Source organism: Enhydra lutris, unplaced genomic scaffold (assembly GCF_002288905.1).
Source record: "Enhydra lutris kenyoni isolate GAN:26980312 unplaced genomic scaffold, ASM228890v2 scaffoldscaffold66, whole genome shotgun sequence".
Lineage (NCBI taxonomy): Eukaryota > Metazoa > Chordata > Mammalia > Carnivora > Mustelidae > Enhydra > Enhydra lutris.
The window spans coordinates 2,457,846-2,477,436 of NW_019154150.1; the positions used below are offsets into that span (position 1 = coordinate 2,457,846).

General features: G+C 56.7%; 1 protein-coding gene across 4 annotated transcripts; it reads left to right on the forward strand.

Annotated features, from left to right (window-relative positions):
• Positions 1 to 715: 715 nt before the first annotated feature.
• LOC111159121 (transmembrane protein adipocyte associated 1) lies at positions 716 to 15,698 on the forward strand. 4 transcript variants are annotated; one of them, XM_022521538.1, is made up of 11 exons: positions 716 to 736; positions 8,521 to 8,662; positions 8,796 to 8,928; positions 10,912 to 10,998; positions 11,097 to 11,169; positions 11,281 to 11,360; positions 11,885 to 11,995; positions 12,154 to 12,214; positions 12,389 to 12,491; positions 12,599 to 12,679; positions 13,999 to 15,698. In XM_022521538.1, the coding sequence occupies exons 2-11, from the start codon at positions 8,538 to 8,540 to the stop codon at positions 14,240 to 14,242; spliced, it is 1,098 nt and encodes a 365-aa protein (XP_022377246.1). In that variant the 5' UTR covers positions 716 to 736; positions 8,521 to 8,537; the 3' UTR covers positions 14,243 to 15,698. The 4 variants fall into 4 exon arrangements, with proteins under 4 accessions (XP_022377246.1, XP_022377245.1, XP_022377243.1 ...); XM_022521537.1 differs by lacking the exon at positions 716 to 736 and adding an exon at positions 972 to 1,246; XM_022521536.1 differs by lacking the exon at positions 716 to 736 and adding an exon at positions 7,898 to 8,016.
• The last annotated feature ends 3,893 nt before the right edge of the window (positions 15,699 to 19,591 follow it).

Below are 19,591 nucleotides of genomic sequence, written 5' to 3' on the forward strand. Positions count from 1 at the left end.
AAAGAAGAGAAACAGAAAGCACTGTGGGCTGGAGCATGCCGACTGAGGAGGGGAATGGGTGGGAGAGGAGGACTCAGACGCGGGAGGGCCAGGCAGGGCCAGCGTGAGGAGAGACTGCCAAGAACACAGCATAGATGTCAGAAGCGCAAGGATGGGGCAATCGCGGAAGGCTTCCCAGAGGAAGTTGCCTGAAGAACCGTCGAAGTTAGAGATGAGACGAGACGAGGAGCGGTTCAAACCCCCCCCCCCCCCCGCGTCCAGGCTCTGCCACTTCCTAGTCGTGTGCTTTGGGCAAGTTATTTAACGTCCCTAAGCCGCAGGTTCCTCCTTTGAAAAGGCGACTAATAATAACCGCCCTGCAAGGTTGTTGTGAAAATGAGTGCCTGAAACCCGGATGCCAGTGCGCTTTGATGGTGGACGTGGAGGCAGCGTGGCGTGCTGTGGAAGCGCGTCGTTCCGGGGGAGGGGTTGTCCCTACTCTTCCTTCCTCAGCCAGGTGACCAAAGGTCACCCGGCCAGACAGCCGCTGCGGGGCGCCCGAGGCGGTGGCACGCGAGGGGGCGGTCCGCGGAGGCTCCTCCCTGGACAGTCGGGCCGCGGCCGGGCCCGGGAGGAGGAGCGCAGGCTGGAGCGAGAGGGTCCGTTGACAGCTGCTGACAGCTGGCAGGCGCGAGGGCCAAGAGGCGGCAGCGTCCTCGGCTCTCGGGTCCGCGATCCTGGCCGCCTTCGGGGCAAGGTACGCAGCAGCTTCCCTACCCCAGCACTGCTTTCCTCCCCCGCAGTGTCAGCTTCCTGTCTCTTTAAGAGGTCAGCGGGTCGCCCCGCCTCTTAGGGATCTAATTGGCTTTTCCCGCGGCTTGCGCCCTCTTTTTGGTGGAGCTCCATTTCTATAGGCTACTGGAGTCTGGGGGCGGGCCCGAGTGCTATAAGTAGGGGTTGTGGCTGTTTTCGCAGTTTTGGCCCAACGAAAAGGTCGCAGCTGCTTTCCGGTCGCCGCTGCTGGGAAAGGCTGCATGCTCTTTGGGGGCCGGTGGGCCCGGTGCGCTGACCGCGTTTCCCCTTTCCTGCCGGCCCCCCATTTCTGCGGAGCCGGCTGCCTGCGGCTCTTGCGTGACGCTCCCTGGCCCCGCAGCCTGCCCCGGGCGCTGGAGGCCGGACTCCCGGGGCCTGCGCCCCGTCGGCGCTGTCTTCGGTGGCGAATGAGCGGTCCAGGCGGCGGGGCCTGAGCACGGCCCGGGGCCCTCAGGTAAGGAGGGAACCTTTTCCCGCCACACCTGGAGGGGGAGCCCCGTCGCCGCCCGTCCTGAAGCCCTACCGCGGGGCTGGGCGCCCCCTCCCTCTTCCGCGGCTGGGACCGCCACTGCAGGGACGCCCCCTGGCCTCCGCCGCACCTACAGTCCCTCCCCGGCAGGGAGCACCCAGAGCCCGGGTGCATCTAGTGACTACCCCCGCACAGCTGCGGGAGAGCCGGGAGCTGACCGGGACCTCCACCGCCATCCCCACAGCTTGACCGGGGCCCACCTGTCGCCGCTCCTTCTTCCGGGAGTGACCCCTTCCCGCTCAGGGCGCAGCCTCAGAGGACCCCCTTGGAGAAGTTTCAGAGGGCCAAGGGGGCCCCCTGGGTGAGGACTCACAGGAAGAGGCGACGGGTAATGGGAAGGCCCGGAGGGGTAGGGATGGCAGAGCGCTTGGGGAGGAGGAGTGAGCACACCTACAGCTGCTGCAGGGCCAGGGCTGGCCAGCCAGGAGGGATGGTGGACCCAGTGGCTTGAGACTGTGCAGGAAGAGTCTAGAGTCAGTGGCCCTGCATTTGGGCCTTTGCCTCAGTCCACAGACAAGGGACAGGACCTGCCTCCAACTTTGCTGTGGCCTTCAGCAGCCGGAAAGGGGCAGGAGGTGGTGTTTATGCAGCTAGGGCTGCTGTTGCAGGAGGGGCCTTCTGGGAGGCTCAGAAGTGCTGCATCCATGGGACCAGGGGAAGGAGGGTGGAGGGGGACTTTTGCTTTCTGCCTCTGTGGTAGTGGTGGGGCTGAGGGTCTTCCCAAGTGATCCTTCTCCCGCTCCCCTGGAAGGGCTTGGCTGCACTCTGCTGGAGGTTCATCTGTCCCCATCGTAACATTTTGTTGAGAACTTATTCTGTACCAGGGACTATTCTAGAGGATTGGGTCATGAGCACGCCTGGGGTGGGCGGCCAGTAAACACATCAGGACCCACTTCAGATGGAGGCCAAGTGCTGTAAAGAAAGCACAGGGCAGGCTATCTGAGAGAGATTTGTTAAGGAGGGCTTTGAGGAGGTGGCTGAGGAGGTGGCCTGAATGATGAGACTGGCAGAAGGGCCAGCACAAGAGCCCTGAGGTAGGAGGAAGCTTAGCAGCTTGGAGAACAAGGTGGAAGCCAGGGGGCTGGAGGATGGAAGGCATGAGGCAGGGCAGCAGGCAGGGGGCAAATCAGGAGGGGCTTCACTTCATCCTGGGGGCTCCTGCTTGGGCTGCTGGCAGTTTACCAAGAGTGGCCTGTCTGGAACAGCGTTCCCCTCCCCACACCTGCAAGCCTGAAGGATGAGGGGCTGGCGTCTGTCCTATGGAACCTTCTTAATCTGTTTTGTTTCCAGAGTTTAGATAATCTCACCTGTCTGCTAAGGGTCAGAAGCACTGAGGAGGCATTGCAGCAACTACGAAGTATAGCCTCTCTCTTTTTGCTTGGGGCTTTCTGTCTTCCCCGGGGTTTTCCATCCAGTCCTGGTTAACCCCATTGCACAGATGAGAGATGGGAAAGCTGAAGCCTAGAGAAGGGAAGATCCTCTCCAGGGGCTCATTGCCAGTCACTGTGTGACTGGAGCCAGGCCTGCCCCATAGGCTGGCCACAGGGAGGGTGGGAAGGAGCTGGAGGCCCAAGTGGAGAGTGGGAAGATGGCTTCTGGAATGTTAACAAGGTCAGGAAAGTACCTTCCAGGTGGAAGAAACAGTCTGTTCCGGTTTCCCTGGTCCTGAAAGACCTGCATTTGCCTTAAGCCACTCAGCCTCCAGGAAACTCCCTCTGCTAATTCCATCCCTCGAATCTGGGCTCTACTTCTTCTTCTTGCCCTCAGCCAGCCTTCCCACCATCTCCTGTCCCCTGTCCCATCCTCTGTCCCCCATTTCCTGAGCCTGCAGACCCCTTACTTCTCTGTCACCACCCAGGTTTCTGCTCCCAAGCCCCGGAGCTTGCCCAAGGTGCGGGGAGGAGAATATGGGGCCAGTGACTTAACCCTCTTGTGCCTCTCCTTTCCCCTCTCTGTACAATGGGCACAAGAGTAGTTCCATTTCACACAGAGGTGGTGTGATAGTTGAGAGCGTCACTAAATGTGTAAAGCACCTAGGCCTGTGTCTGAGGGTAGTGTGCATTGTTGTTTTATTTTTTATTGTTGCTTCAGTTATTTTACAAGCTTTGACACATAGTGGCAATTCTGGTAAGGCCAGCAGCCTCATAAGCCAATAGTGCTTCTTTGACCAGCAGAGAAAAGGCACCAGCTGGGATCATATTAGCAATGTGGGCCATCATCCCCGCCCTTGGCCTGCTGAATCAGAGTCTGCACGTTCATGACATTCAGGTGTGAGAAGCGTAGCTCTAGATGGAGCCCAGAGCCTTCCATCTATAGGTGGAGAAACTGGCTCCCAGAGACGGGCACTTGGCAAGTCACCACTTGGGGGCCTGGGCACTGGAAATAGACAACCTGGCAGGTGGCTGGGAGGCCCAGAGCTTTGTCCGAGAAGATAACAGAAGTACTTCCCTCACAGGCTGGGAGGTCTCAGGGAGTGTGTCTGCTGCAGCCACTGAGTCAGCAGGGGGCACTGGTGGAGCAGACTCCTTCCAAAGGGGCCCTTGTCCTCCAACTGAATCCTTCTTCCCTTTACAGCCCCCAGGGCTTCCTCTTGGAAAAAAAAGCAGCAGTTACTGAGGTGTGACCTTTCTTAGGCATTTACTTCTCTGTTCTTGTTTGATCCTCCTGACAACTTTGTTGGGAAGGTGTTATTGGTCCCTGTGACATGGGGAGAGGAGAAATGACTCACTCAAGGTCACACAGCCACATAATGGCTGAGCCAGAAGTGCAACCCAAATCTGTCCGACTCCATAACCCATGTCAGCCAGAAGGTTTTCCTTAGTGAATTAGAGACATCAGACTCAACTGGATGTAAGCAGAGAAGGGAATTTGTGGGATTTTATGCCTAAAAAGAGTGCAGGAGTAGGACTAGCTTCAGGTCTGGCTAGATCCAGGAGCTCATATGAGGCTCTATCCTGGGATGGATTTCCATCTTCCTCTCAGCTCTGCATCCCTCTGTGTTGGCTTTATTCTCAGGTGGGTAGCCACATGTGGGGTCAAAGTGGTCCAGCTGTCTGGTACCACGACACTTGGAGTGGAAAGTATCTGTTCCTAGCAATTACAGCAAGTCCTGTGCTGATTCTCATTGGCCAGGACAGTGGAGTGTCCTGATAAGCCAGGCTTAGATCATGAGCACACTCCTTGGGCGTTGTGAAGGGCTTGAGTCAGCTGTCCCTCAATTTCATGGACAGAGACCCGGGGAGCTGAGGTTCCCCTGTCAGGAAAATGGGGGGCTGGACAGACAAAAACCAAGTGATGCTTCCCCCATCAGACTCTATCTGATTCTTCCTGCTGCTTGGCCCTGGTCATGCTCACTGGCTTTTGTTTTGTTTTGTTTTGTTTTTCCCCACAAGAGACCTCTCGGCTTCTCAGCAGTTACTGGGTGCTTGGCCTGCCCTCTGGGGCCTGCCCCTCCTAGGGCTGCTTGACACCCCGTCCTAGGCCAGAGCTGGTGTTGGGTTGCTGGGACCTGAAGTTTGCTCCACAGAGAATGGTGAGGGGCGCAGGGGGAGGTGGAATCTGTCTCCTTCAACTCAGGTCACTTATCAGTCATCCTCCCAGGTCACAGAAGTCTTGGGGGGAGTGGCACACCCCATGCTCAGCATGGCCACGTTCACACAGCAGACCCTCAAGGGCCCCATGCAGGTGCCAAGAAACGGCTTTCCTCCTGGAGGGTGTCTGATGGTCAGCGAGGAGAATGTTTCTTGGGAGACTTCCCTCATATTTCATCACCTGCCGTTGCCTAAACTTGGCACCAGCAAGGAGAACGCCCCTCCACACGTGGACCAGAGTCTCCCTTCGGGGCACTGTTGGCAAAGGGGAAGACGATCATTCATTTGGTGGGCTGTCCCACGTGTTGCAGGACATGTGGCAGCCTTGGACCCTGTCCACGAAAAATCGTAGCACCCCACCCCCACCATCCCCATGTCAACCTGGAGAACCCCTGTGTGCTACTGAGGTGTCCAGTTCTGTTCCACACTGCCCCTTCCCAAGGCCACTGGCTTACTGTTGTTAAGATTCAGCTTCTGGCCCAGGGGGCGGGGCCCCTGCCTATGCAGTAGGGCATCATGGAGGGGTCCTGGAATAAAATTGCACCTTGATAGCTAGAGATAGATAGAGAAGGGGGCTGTGTTTGGTGGGGACACGTTAGCAGCATTGGGCTAGCTGGTATAAAATACCCAATAGCCAGGCCAGAAGTCACCAATTCTTGCTCTCTTCCCGCATTCCCTTGGGGTGTCTGTGGGCTGCTCATGTTGGCTGACCCTCCCAGGGGTATCCCAGATTCCTCCACTCCACCCCCACCACAGCCACTAGTCAAGCCACCATCCTGCCTGCCTGCACTGGTACAGTGGCTCCTTGGTCCCCCTGCCTCCAATCTCCCCCTGTTCCATTCCATGTTCCTTGGCAGTCTGAGGGGTCCTCTCCGCGTGGACATGGGACCCGACCACCTGCCTTTGTAACACCCTTCTCATTGCATTCAGAATGCAGTCACATTGTAGGTGGCCATATGGTCCTGTGTGACCCAGCCCTGCTGGCCTTTCTGATCTCCCCACCACCCACCCTGGCCTGCTTCTTGCCCTTTGAACAGGCCAAGCCTGTTTGTGCCTCATGGCATTTGCTTTCACTCTTTTCTCCCAGGTGTGTTCTTTGTCCATATTTTCCCAAGTCTGGTTCCTTCTCAATTATTTAGATCTAGTGCAAATGTCAGCTTGTCTGACAACCCAGTCCAAAGCAGTACCTCTTCATATTCATTGGGATTCTGGCTTAGCTGTGGAAACAAAGGTCAGGAAACAAGACAATAGATTATTCCTGCGTATCGCATGATGGTCTGTGTTCAAGCTGTCCAGGATATGCCTGGAGGCATGTTGGCCTGGGACCCAGACACTTTTCCTCATTTCTCTCTTATTCCCAATACATGGTTTCAGTTTTGCTGTCTAAGGTGGCTGCTATTGCTCCTGCCACCACATCCCTATTCCAGGCAATAGGAAAGGAGACTTGCTTGGCCTGAAATGGACCAACTCATTAAATTAACTGCTCATTTCTAATTGGATAAAACTTGGTCATGTGGCCATACAGTGGCAATAGAAGCTCGGAAAATAGTCATCATCCTGGGAAGCCATGTGTAAGGTAAAATCCATGGGCCCCAGTACTAAAGGGTAGGGTGGATATTGAGGACCCTGGTAGTCTCTACTGTGTCACCCATTCATCGTTCGGTCCCACTCCTCTGTTAACATGGTTTTCATGCTGGCTGCTTGGCTGGTGGAAGAATGCATGAAGAATGCATCCTTTCTTCGGACCTACTATGTGTTGGGCATATGTTCTTTTTCCCTGTTGGTTTGGCCTCAAGTTGCAGGTGGGGATGTGACCCCAGAGCCAGAGACTGGCCTGTTGAGGAGAAGGACGGAAGAGTCTGAGCCCCAGGTCTCAGCCCATCTGCTTTGGTCTCCTGTCCCTTTCAGCCAGAGGCAGTGCTTGTGTTCCGTGGCTTGGAACAGTAGCTAGGAGACCCTGCGTCCCCTGCAGCCCTCACCCCAGGCCTGCTGGTGCTCAGGCGTAGCCTTAGTGACAGCACAGACATGGGTGCCCATGGCATTTGAAGATCCTTGCAATAGGGCTCCCAGCGACCCAGCCTGCTCCTTGCTGAATGGGAGACCTGTGCTCTTAGAGTGTGAACAGAACACATTTTTCTAATTTTTTAAAACTTACGTGTAAATCAGTATTAGAAAAGTCACAGATTATAGACTCAATGAATTTTGCCACAGTGAGCACACCTGTGTTACCCCCCCCCCACCCCCGCCATCAAGCACCAGAAGCTGGAATGTGCCCCCCCCCACTATGCCCTCCATCCTCCACAAAGGTGACCCTCACCTGGGTCTGTGCGTGGCTCAGGCCGCACACATGCACTCGTAGCTAGCCCCACTTGGCCCCATATCCGTGAGGCCCTGTCATGTCGCCGACATAGGAGTGGCCTGTTCTTTCTCCTTCTGTTCTGCTGCTTGTATGAGTGGCACCACGTACGTGTGCGTACTGCTGATGGCGGGCGTCTGGGCCGTTGATAGCCCTGGGCAGTTACAAATGTACCCAGAAGTGGAGACTCCAGGTCATAAGGCTTCATCTGTTCTGGTCATCATTTTAACACTGGTGTCTGTTATGTCCTGATGCCCAGGCCACGCCAGGCTCGCCTGCCCTGCACCCCCCTGAGTTCCCTAAGGAAGTCCCTGCTGCTGTCAGTGCGGACCCAGCTTTGGTCCGGTCCCTGAGAGTCCAGCGACCTGGGAGCCTGTCTGGTCCAGGGTGGCTCCCAAGGCCCCACGCCACCAACTCTCCTGTCTTTAAGGCTGGACTCTTCACCTCTCATTCAGAGGCTCTTGGATGTGGGTTCCCCTGCCGACTCCCATGTCTCCTGGCAGCCCCCCCATCATTGCCTTTGCAGACACAGCTCCCTCTGCCGGGGTGGGGCCCCCTCTGCCCTGTCTCTCCTTTCCTCCCTCTTTCCACTTGGAGACCTCCTGTGCGTCTTCCTGGCACAGTGCACGTCCCCCTGATATTTGTGTCTCCCTTTCCAGGGAGGCAGCAGAAGATGGCAAGGGGTGTGGTCCACCTGAGGTGCACACGGTGCCCCACTCTGGCGCTCAGTGGCTGCGTGATTGCAAACTGTCAGTACCCCCTCCTTCCTCCAGTGGGCTGTGCGCAGAGGACTCTGAGGACTGCGTGCATGCGGGCTGTAGGGGGCGCTAGACCTCACTTCAGTGCCCACCACAGCCTCCCAGGGTGGACGCTGTCCTTAGTCCCATTCCAAGGACACAGGGACCTTGCCCCTCTGCTCCCTGTCTATCTCCAGACCCCCAGATCAGGGGGAGGAGCTGGGGTCATGCCGAGTAGCCGGCTTTTTTGTGCCTGGCACAGAGGAAGGCTCAGTCACTGGGAGTGGCCTTTACTGTGTCATGAGACTGAGGCCAAGGTAGCCGACTGGGCCCCTGTCCGGGTCTTGTGTTGCGGCATGTGGGGGAGCCACACCTCAACTTCTGCCTGGCTGGGGGGAGAGTGGTCCACCAGCCCATGGTAGGTAACCACTCTTGGGATCTACTGAGAACCTGACACCAGAGACGCAAGGCCACACAGCCGCTGCGCTACTCACGTGGGGGCTCTCACTCCCCCAGGCCCGGCTGCTGGCAGAATGGACATCCTGGAAGAGGTGATTTGGGCCAACGGGAGCACAGCCCTGCCCCCACCCGTGGCACCCAACATCAGCATGCCACATCGCTGTCTGCTGCTGCTCTACGAGGATATTGGAACCTCCAGGTGAGGCAGGCCGTGGCCCTGAGTGGGTTTCCCCTGTGTGCAGCATGCATGGGTGTGGCGTGTGTGATGGGTGGGGACGGGGCATTGCAGACAGAAACTTACCAGGCGGCTGGCTTCTGTCCCCATCTGCTAGGGTCCGGTACTGGGACCTCTTGCTGCTTATCCCCAATGTGCTCTTCTTCATCTTCCTGCTCTGGAAGCTTCCATTTGCTCGGGCCAAGATCCGTGTCACCTCCAGCCCCATTTTTATCACCTTCTATATCCTGGTGAGTTCACTCCCAACAGGTGACAGAAAAACCTAACTCCAACGGGCGTAGGTGAAAAGGGGAATTACTGTTTCTGTGATGAAGTCCAGCTTCAGACGTGGCTGGATCCATGGGTAAACGGACATCCTCAGGGTTCACCTCAGATGAACCCTCCCTTGCCGGTGTCCAAATTAGCCAAGAGCAGCTGTAAGCTGACATCCTGTCTCCCTGCCCATGCCAGTGGAAGAGGACTGCTTTCCTGGTGGTGCTAGTGTGGACCTGGGACTCCCTCTGACCGGCCTACCTTGGATCCCCTGTTGGTCCCTGAGCCAGTCTCTGTGACTAGCAGGGAAGGGGCACTCTGGGGCTGGGACGGTGGGGTCAACTCAGCCAGGCCGTGTGCACTGCAGAGGATGGTGGCCCTTGGAGGAAAACTGGGGAGCCATTTGTAGAGGGCAGGGGAAGAGATGCTCGCTGACAGAAGAATGCCCACTGCCGCCTCCATGAGGCAGTGCTGGGGGACTCAGCGCTGCCCCTGCCCTCGTATTCCTGGGGACTTCTTTCTAGAGAGCTCAGGAGACAGTGGTGAGCATTGGCTCAGGCAGATTGCCTCCAGGCCCCAGCTATGCCATATGACCTTGGACTGGTGGCTTGGCCTCTCTGTTCCTCGGTGCCCTCCTTCCCACATCATGTATGCTGGGCCTGCTTTAGTCTGCGGCACGCCTGTGATCACCAAAGAAGACCACACCCTTAGCCCTAGCCCGCTGGCAGCCGGGCATACAGTAGGCACATAGCATTTGGCTGCTTCTACAGCCTGTCCTCTTGAGTGGTGTCAGCCTCCCCGAGAGTTCCACACGGGGTTCGTGGCACAAAGGACAGACTGTGTATGTATCTGGACTCTTGTGTTTACATGTATCAGAAAACCAAAGTGAAACTCCTGGAAGCTGGAGGGAATGTATTGATGGAGAAACTGACAAGTCCCGGGGCTTCAGACTGGCTGGATTCAGGGGCTCCACAAGACAGTGGGGACACAGTCTCAGTCTCCCTCTCAGCTGGGGTCTCTCCAGTGGCCTTGTCAATAGTCCCACGCTCATGGAGCCAGGCAGTCCAGCAGCTCCGGACTTACAACCTGCACCCCCGCCCCATCCCCCCTGCCCCACCAGCTTCCTTTCCAGTGGCTGCACCTGGTGTCCTAGCTGTGCCTGTCACTAGACTCCCTTGGGTCCCACCCCATCCCCAAATCAGGGAATAGCATGTGCCAAATGGCCAGCCCTGGGTTATAGGCCAGTCCCTGAATTTGGGTCAAGTCCCCCCTCTTCCCCACCCCCCCCCCCCCCGGCCCCTGAGCCACATGAGCAGCAGGGAGAGGAAGGAGGCTGTTGCCAGAGGGAGGGAGTGGATACCAGGTTGACAAACTCCTGGTGTCCAGGATTTTGAGCGCAGGCACTTCTGCGAGACAGAAGGGGCAGCAGTCTTCCCCAGGGTCTCAGGTCTCTTCCCTGCAGCCTACTCTCCTCCATGGCTGGGTATTAAAAGTGCTAATATGACGGCACTGAAGGAAAATGTGTACCCAGCCCTTACCAGCTGCCAGGCTCGCTTCCGCTACATCGATTTACCCATTTGCTCCTCACAGCCATCAAATACAGTAGGACCTAGTTTCACCCCATTTCATAGATGAGGAAACTGAGGCACGAAGGTGCCGGTCCTTGCCTGAGGTCACAGAGGCAGGAAGCAGCAGGGCTGGCATTCCAGCCTGGCTGTGGGGCTCTACCGTGTCACCCATTCTAAGGGTGCCAGTATAGCCAGGAAACTGAGGCCGGAGAGGGAAAGGCCAGGCAGAGGTTACCAGCTGTGGAGGGTCACCCCACCTCCCTGCATCCCACTCCTGACTCTGAGTTTGGAATCCTTCTGTTCTCAGAGAATCTGAGGCTCCTGTGATGCCCTGTGCCTCACAGTGGTCTCATTCCCTGACCCCATCATAGCATCCCCACTCTTGCCCACCAGGTGTTTGTGGTGGCGCTGGTGGGCATCGCCCGAGCTGTGGTGTCCATGACGGTCAGCACCTCGGATGCTGCAACTGTTGCTGATAAGGTGTGGCTGGGCCTGCTGACAAGGGCGGGGGGATGCGGGGCGCTGGGGAGAGGGGTGACTGGGCCCCCAGGCTGACACTCTGCCCGCTCTGTGTCCAGATCCTGTGGGAGATTACCCGCTTCTTCCTGTTGGCCATCGAGCTGAGCGTGGTCATCCTGGGCCTTGCCTTTGGTGCGTGTGCTGCTGGGGCCAGCGCTCTCCCTGTCCCTCCCTAGTGGGCACTGACCCCACCACGGTCTCCCACGGCTGGCTCCCTCTCCCTGACCAGTACGTTTCTTCCAGGTCACCTGGAGAGCAAGTCAAGCATCAAGCGGGTGCTGGCCATCACCACGGTGCTGTCCCTGGCCTACTCGGTCACCCAGGTAAAGGGGGAGGTGGGGGGCAGGGGCAGCTAGGGGGGCTCCCTAGAGGAGGTCAGGGGTCACTGAGGGCCGAGCATCCTCTGTTCCCTGGCTCTGGGTCCAGGTTTGAATTACCTAGGGTGCTTGTTAACAAGGCAGGTTCTCCCTGCCACCAACCAGTCCAGTCCATAGGCCGGGGTGGGGGCAGGGAGGATGCCTGGAACCTGCTGTTGTCACAGCAGCCCAGGTTCCCTAACATACAGGTTTGCAGACCACACTGAGAGTTGTACATCTAGAGACTCCTTCCTTAGAGTTGGCAGCGGCTACCTCCTGCCGAGCTCAGTTCCCTGCTCCACGGCAAGGGCCTCCTCTGGGGGTTGGAGCCGAGTGGGCAGGGAGAAGAGCGGGGCCACGAGCAGTCTGGAGCAGGCCCAGCCAGGGAGCTGGGCTTGCTGTGGTGGAGAGCTCTGAGTGCATTGTATTAGGGAGACTCCAGGATTTCCAGGTGGTGGGAGACTGAAGCCATCCCCTGCCTGCCCCTGCAGGGGACACTGGAGATCCTGTACCCTGACGCCCACCTGTCGGCTGAGGACTTCAACATCTACGGGCATGGGGGCCGCCAGTTCTGGCTGGTCAGCTCCTGCTTCTTCTTCCTGGTGAGGTGGAGAGGGCCCTCTCCCCTTTCTGGGTCTGGCACCCTGGGGGTGGCTACATGGGTCTCAGAGCCTGAGGCAGGGGTCTGGACGTCTTGGTCCCGGGCTTAGCTCTGGGCTCGGTGTCCCCAGCATCCTTCTCAGCCTGGCTGTCTCTGCAGGTCTACTCTCTGGTGGTCGTCCTCCCCAAGACCCCACTGAAGGAGCGCATCTCCCTGCCTTGTAAGCAGCCAGTGGGTGGCTCTGGGTCGGTGCTGGGTGCAGGGGAGGGTCTTCTGTTGGAGAGCCCTTGGTGAGAGGGAGGGGTCCTCTTGGCGTCCCAGAAGGGCCTCAGGTGACTCCCTGGGGATGAAGGGTGGAGGCAAGGGCGGGGCCTCACGGTCCCCAACCCCCCAGCGCGAAGGAGCTTCTATGTGTACGCGGGCATTCTGGCGTTGCTCAACCTGCTACAGGGGCTGGGAAGTGCCCTGCTCTGCGCGGACATCATCGAGGGTCTCTGGTAGGTGGGGCGAGGCGGGACTGGGAGCGGAGGGCAGGGGGAGGCTAAGCCCAGGTCCCATTCAGAGGAGGCCCCTCCCTGATCTGCTCCTCCTGCCCTGCCCCCAGCTGTGTAGATGCCACCACATTTCTCTACTTCAGCTTCTTTGCGCCCCTCATTTACGTGGCCTTCCTGCGGGGCTTCTTTGGGTGAGTTTTCCCACCGGGATGGGGGGGGGGGGGCGTGGCGCCGGCAGGGGGCGTGGGACCGGGGCGGGGCGCGGAGGTGGGGGGCGTGGTAGCTGGTGCCCTGCTCACCACCCAGCGGCTGGTGGTTTGAGGGCCACGGGCGCCCCCGCGTGGCTGCCTGCGGAACTGCGCCTCCAGCTCCATGCGCATGCGCATCCTCCGCTTCAGGGTCCCCCTGCTCCCACCCAGTTCAGGCACTGGGAAGGATGAGACAGATGGTGTGTATATGTCTGTACCCACGCGTGCATACACACATATATGCATATGCACACATGCATGCACATACATGCATATACACATTCTATATGCAACACACACGGGCATATACACTTTCCCCACAAGAGAGTGTCTATGCGCAGTGTTCTACACTTGCTTGCTTTTCATTGTAGAAGACTCCGCTCATTCTTTTCGGCAAGCATTCACTGAGCACCTGTTAGGTGTCAGGCACTGCTGCAGCTGCCACGTTCTGACAGGGAACAAAGAAGACACAAATCACCACGCTCCTGGATGCTCACTGAGAGTGGCTGGGGAGGGGAGCAGGGTTGCGGGAGGCCGGTGTGGAGTGGATAATGGGGGAGGTGCACGTTGGTGGCTGTTTGTGTTTGGAGGCGTGTCAGGGAGACAGGATGCTAAGGACATGAGGGATTGATGGTTGGATCCTGGGCCTCTGATGTGGTGGAAAAGCTGGATCTGAAGAGATGGCAGGGGACCAGAGGGGGGTGGGCAAGGCATCAGAGGAGGGGTGAGAGGGGTTGGATTGGCTCTCATCAGCCCAGCCCTGATCTGTGTGGGACTTTGCACATGCATTTATCTCCCTGGCCTCGGGCTCCTTTTTGTAAATTGGGTACAGCTGTTCCCTGTCAGAGTTACCCTGAGCATTGAGGGACCCCCTTCCACCTGCCCTCTCCCTGCTCAGCAACATGGCCCAGGAGAACACCAAGTAAGTGGTCATAAAAGCTGCAATGGTGGAGTTTGCCACTGGTGTTTGCTGGGCCAGAATTTACCTCTGTTTACCCTCTGCTAAGAGCCTCTTGAGGTCAGAGTTGTACCCATTTTACAGTGAGAAACAGACAAGTGAGAAACATGTCCTTGTTCAAGCTCACACGTGGGCTGAGTTTTAAAACAGGCCCACGCGGGGGCGCCCGTGGCCCCTTGGACTCCAGAGTCCAAGCTTTGGGGATCTCCTGGGGTGGCCATTGGGCAGCAGGGCTTACTGTTTGGAGAAGGAGGCCTCTCCTGACCAGACAGTGGGGCTCCACCACCCCTCTCTCCTCCACCAGCTCGGAGCCCAAGATCCTCTTCTCCTACAAATGCCAAGTGGACGAGACGGAAGAACCAGATGTGCACCTGCCCCAGCCCTACGCTGTGGCCCGGCGGGAGGGCCCGGAGGTGGCAGGAGCCGCCAGCACGCAGTTTGACTCAGCCGGTGGGGTGGCCTACCTGGATGACATCGCTTCCATGCCCTGCCACACGGGTAGCATCAACAGCACAGACAGTGAGCGCTGGAAGGCTATCAACGCCTGAGTGTGGCCACCGTGGCCCGGAAGGCCCAGTGGGGCCCATGGAGGGCAGGCTGGAGAGAAGGCTAGGGAGTGCCAAGTCCCTGGGGGGGAGGAGGACGAGGTCATGGGACCTTCTATGGGCAGCAGCCCCAGGTAGGCCCTGTCTTGCCCTCTGTGCCCCCAGTTGCTTTTGGCCACCTCTGCTGTAGCTGGGGGCTGCCTCCCCCTTCCACCTGCTCTCTCCCTGTTCCGCTGGCTCAGACTCTGATCTCTCAGGGGCAGGCCTGGCTAGGCCAGCTGGGGGCACCTCCTTTCTCCAAAGCCTGGGCACCCAGGACCGGTCTGGCTCTTCTCATCCCTCTGCCTCTTCCCCATTGCGCTTTGGCCTCCTCAAAGCCCACTCTGGCAGGTGGGCGGAAGTGTGTATATTTTCTGGATCTATTTTTTAATAAAAAAACAAAAGGAACAGAAAGTGCGGCTGTAGATGTTCCTCCTAGGAGCCCGAGGGCTGGGGTGAGACCCTGCGATGATCAGAGGTCCTGGCAGGTCCTTCTGTGTCCCAAGCCCTGGGAGGCTCTGGGTTGCTTCATTTGTTCGATGGAGGAACACTGGCCAGTGCTCAGGCCCTGGGCTGGCTGCTGGAGAGTGGAGGACAGTCGGATCCCAGTGCCCCATATCTTGGGTCCCCATCCGAGCAGACAAGAGGATTGTGGAAAGGGAAACATGGTTCTGTGAGCTGCCATTTCCCAACCCCGTTGGGGAGTGTGGGGTTTGGAGTGAGCCCTGCAGGTCCTGTCCTTTCTCTGCGCCTTCTGCTCTGCTTTCCTGGACCGGCTGCTTCCCCTCCCCTAGCTTCAGCTCACCATCTGTGAAATGGGGATAAAGAGGCCTGTGTTGCAAGGCCTGCTGTAAGAATTACCAACACAGTTTGTGATTGTGGGGCCAACGTGCCATGCTCCCTGGGATCCGGGACCCAGAGAGCTGGCCAGGAGTGGGCCAGGAGGTTCCTCCTCAGAGCTTTCTTAGAAGCCTGGTGGGTGGGAGATGGAGGCCTGCTGGGCATTCCAAGCAGGGCACGTATTGGGGGCTGGATAGAGAGGCCTGGACAGGCCAGTGCTATTTGAGAAGCCAGAGTGACAGCCTGGGTTTGCTCAGTGCGATGCCTAAGCAAACAGCCCTGTCAACGGGGAGGCGTCCATAGACAAAAAGAGGCTTGAAGCCTACTGCCCATCTTAAAATTTGTTTTTTAATAGGTAACATGCACAAGAAAAGTTCACCCCATGCAGGGAGGTGCACAGTGGAGCATGGATCTCCTCCCCGCCCTGGCCTCACTTTCCCTGTCCCCTGCCCCAGAAGCACTGCCAAGGCCAGGGGCTTCACTGCTGGCCGGAGGTGCCTGTGTGTGTTCACACTTGTGTATGCGCTTTACCCTGTTCTGGGAATGTAGATGTTCTGTTTGTTCTTCACTTGACCCTTGATCTTGGGATCCTTCCGTGTCAGGTGGCAGGGTGGTTTTTGTTTGCAACAGTAGACAACTCATTGACAAGCATCCTTACAAATACGCTTTCGGTAACTCATGCACGTGGAATTACTGGAGCACACAGTCTTAATTAGTTTTAATTAGTCTTACAGTCTTCTGGCAGAGACTAATAGCTGTCCTCCAGTGTGCCCCCCTTTTCTTCCATTGTAATCGAATCCCTGATTTTTTTTAAAAGCTGGGTACACAGCTTCCTGGAACAAGACTACATTTTCCAGCCGTGCCTGTGGATGGGTGTGGCCATGAGACTAAGTTCTGGCCAATGGGATACAAGCATGCATGCAACTTCCTTATGGCGAGGACAGGCTCTGTGCCTTTCTTCTAGGCTGGCATCGTAGCAGCCATCTTGAGTCACAGAGCATCTTGGTAATGAAAGCCTTTCATGGAAGTGCAGCAAGATAGAAGGAGCCCGTGTCCTGACACTGGTGCATCTGCAGTCGCCTTGGACTTGGCACCTTAGGATGACTTTTTGAGGATGAGTGAGAAATAATGTCTACTCAATTTCAACCCCTTTGGATTTTTCTCTTACAGTTGAAACTAATCTGAGCCAACAGGCTCTTCAAAGAGGCTGGACCAGTCAGTGTTAACTTCTACCAGTAAGGCCTCACCGACACTGTCTGCCATTCCAATTTTTGATTTTCCTGAAAAGACCTGCTTACTTCTGTTCTGCCAGGACCTCATTCTATGTGTCGTATCTGGATGGTAACAAACATCATGCCGAAGACCGACCAGAATGCAGGGGTTTCTGAGACCTTGGTATGGTGATGGGGTTCATCGTATGTGGCCCAAGTGCCAGTTCTGCATCCCTACTGCTGCCACTCACAGGGTGTGGACAGGGGCGCGGGGGGTGGGGGGGGGGGGGGGTGGTGGGGGGGGCAAGTCATGTCTTCTCTCTGACCTTCAAGTTCCTCATAGTGTCTCAGGGTATCAGGTGACCAGTTGCCACCTAATACCTAATTTCCCTTTCTTAGTGACCACGCCCTGATGTTTTGTGGTTCAGGGAAGCACCTGGGTATAAGGTCCCTGCATAACAAACGACTGTCATTCTCCCCCAGGGACAACCAGCCAAGGACACACAGGCCTGCCGATGGCTCCAGCTTTCTCTCTGGACAGCTCCCCTTCACACCCCTGAAACCTGCTGCCGCTGGGGGCACGCTGGGGCAGCCCATGTTCCTAGGTCTACCTCTCAGCTCCACTTCCCATGAGACAGCTGCTGGCCCCGTCAGAGCCTCCGAGCCCTCACCTGTAAGATGGGACTGACAGAGAATGCCCGTCTCAGGGGGTCCTTTGCAGGGCTTTAGCAGGATTGCCTGCTGTGAATGACCCGTGGCTGAAGAGCAGACCAGCTCTCTGAGAGACAGCAGTCCCCCCAAGATCCGAAAGAGTGTGGCCCCTGCAAGGTCTGGAGGCAGAGCTCCTACCTGTATCCCTGGCTTGACAGGTGCTGCCATGACTTGGCAGGACCGAGTCACATGCTAGCCATCGAGTGCTTCCACCCAGAAGGGACACGTGCCACTTCTCCTGGCATTTCACTAACCATGTAGTGAGTCACACCGTGGCATTACACTTCTCCCTGAGGGGGATGGACGAGGACAATAATCCTGTAGATGTGTTCAGGAGGAAGAGAAGCAGGACGTGTGGGCAATTCTCCAGAGGAACCTCCCCACCCCCTACACAGGCACCATGAATCCCAGTCCACACACATACAAGTGGCTTTCTAGAATGTCACTTAATGTCCTACTTCACCCTATCCTGCTGAGTGGGTGGAAGATTTCACCCCTGTCATTCTTTGGGGCTTTCTGCCTGGTCCATGGTTCTGGTCAAGTTCCCAGGGTCTGGTGCTGTGCCAGGCTGTCAGGAGAGGAAAGCTCTAGTACCCTTTATCCCGGGCTGAATTGTGTCCTCCCCCCAATTAGGAGAAGCCCTAAAACTCAGCACCTCAGAATGCGACGGTATTTGGAGACAAGGCCTTTGAGAACTGATTAAATTAAGGCCATCAGGGTGGCCTTGGAAGAAGAGGAAATGTAGGCCCCCAGAGAGGCAGCAGGAATGTGCATGCACAGAAGAAAGACCAGCTGAGGATTGAACAAGTGTGCCAGAGAGAAACTGGCCTCCAGTGAAGCCGACTCTGCCCACATCTTGATCCCAGACTTCCAGCCTCTGGAGCCAGGAGAAAAAATTATCTTTTTTTAGCCACCCAGTCTGTGGTACTCTGTTGTAGCAACACCAACAGGCCAATACCCCAATGGTCCTGTGTTCACACCTGTTATCACTGAGGCCTCTGGTGCTCCTGGCTACGGGGACCTGCAGATTTCAGAGTTCGGCTGTGTCCACATCACACTTGGGCCAGGGGACCCCCTTGGCAGCAGCCAAGGACCCTGTGCCCAGGGTCTTCCTCCCTATGCTCCCAAGAGTGCTGTGTTATCCAGAGCCTGCCCTTATCCATGCTTGGGTTCTCAACATCCAAGGGACACATAGACCTCATTCCCAAGGGAATCCCCACCTGTTTCTTTCCACCAGCCCCTGCTGCCTTCTGTAACCCAAGGGATTTGGGACAAAGTCAGGAGGTCATCCACCAGCTGTGGGCTTCCCTGGGCAAGGAAGGACAAGACCAAACTCCCACTGGCATGGGAGAAAGAAGAAGGTGAAGATCAGGAAGGAAAAGACACAATTACCACCTCAAAATATTATCCTGTCTCCTGCAAGTGACCGCTTGGGGGGGCATGTTCTGATCCTCACGTTTCCATTAGGGCCAAATTTGCTATAAACAAGATGGTTTTTCTCTCATGTTAAAGAAGCCTGTTGGTAGCAGTCCACTACTGGTACAGCAACACCACCATCCTTAGGGACAGGGATTATCGTTTTGTCTATTTGAGCATCCTCGATGGATGAGGGTGAACTTCCCAATGTCACCTCATCATCCAGAATGGCTGCTGGAGAACCAGCCATCACATCTGCATTCCAGGAAGCAGGAAGGAAAGACAAGAGAACAAAGGAACAGAGCTCCTAGCTGAGTTAGCTCCCCTTAAACAGTCTGTGCTAAAGAAAGTTTCTCCTATTTCTGCTAACACCCCACTGACCAGACTTTAGCCACATGAGTGACTAGAGTGGGGGTAGGGGGAATGTTCCTATCTCGGATTTTTGCATCTTGTGAAATTTTTTTTTTTTTTTTGAGAAGGTAAAAATCTGGGTGTGTGTGTGCTATCTAGTACTTAAGTTCTGACAGCTAATTAGAAAACCATTTTTTTTTTTTGAACATCGTGCACACCCATGGGCCACCTGTTTATGAGGACAACAAGAGTTGGTATTTGAAATGTACACAACAGGGAAGAATAGGAAGCTTCTGGAAGGCCACCTTCATAGGGGCTGTTCCCCTGGCTGCATGAGAGTGCTGTCACCCCACACTGGTCTGGGGGTTTCCAGGACCAACCCCAGGGGAGCAGGTCCACCACGTGAGGGTGTGCGCTGGGCCAGTCCCACGGCATAGGGCAGACCCTGGCCCACTGGGAAGTCTGCCTCCAATTTTCCACCTCGAATAAGACGCATCTTCCCCAGAATGCCATTCGGCCCTGGCCAAGTGGAACTGATTTTGCATCCCAGAGCCTCCCGGAGCTCCTAACGAGATCTTGACTGGAGCCCGGCTTTAAACATTCTTCACAGCGGGTGATTGGGTCTTGATTTGCTGGGTGCGTTCAGCTGAGTCACTGTCCTCAAACAATATGAGAAATAAAATGCTGGCCACACTTGGATGGCCAGCAGATACCTCCTGATCCGTGGGGCCAATTACACGGACCGCTCCCCGCAAGCAGGCCTGGCGCCCCCACCTCCAAATAA

Excerpts from the sequence above, each read along its gene's own strand:
- LOC111159121 (XM_022521535.1), top strand. The coding sequence starts at position 7,733 with ATGTGGGTTCCCCTGCCGACTCCCATGTCTCCTGGCAGCCCCCCCATC. Across the intron at positions 8,663-10,911 it reads GAGGATATTGGAACCTCCAG|GTGTTTGTGGTGGCGCTGGT; the intron begins GTGAGGCAGGCC and ends CTTGCCCACCAG. Across the intron at positions 10,999-11,096 it reads CTGCAACTGTTGCTGATAAG|ATCCTGTGGGAGATTACCCG; the intron begins GTGTGGCTGGGC and ends CTCTGTGTCCAG.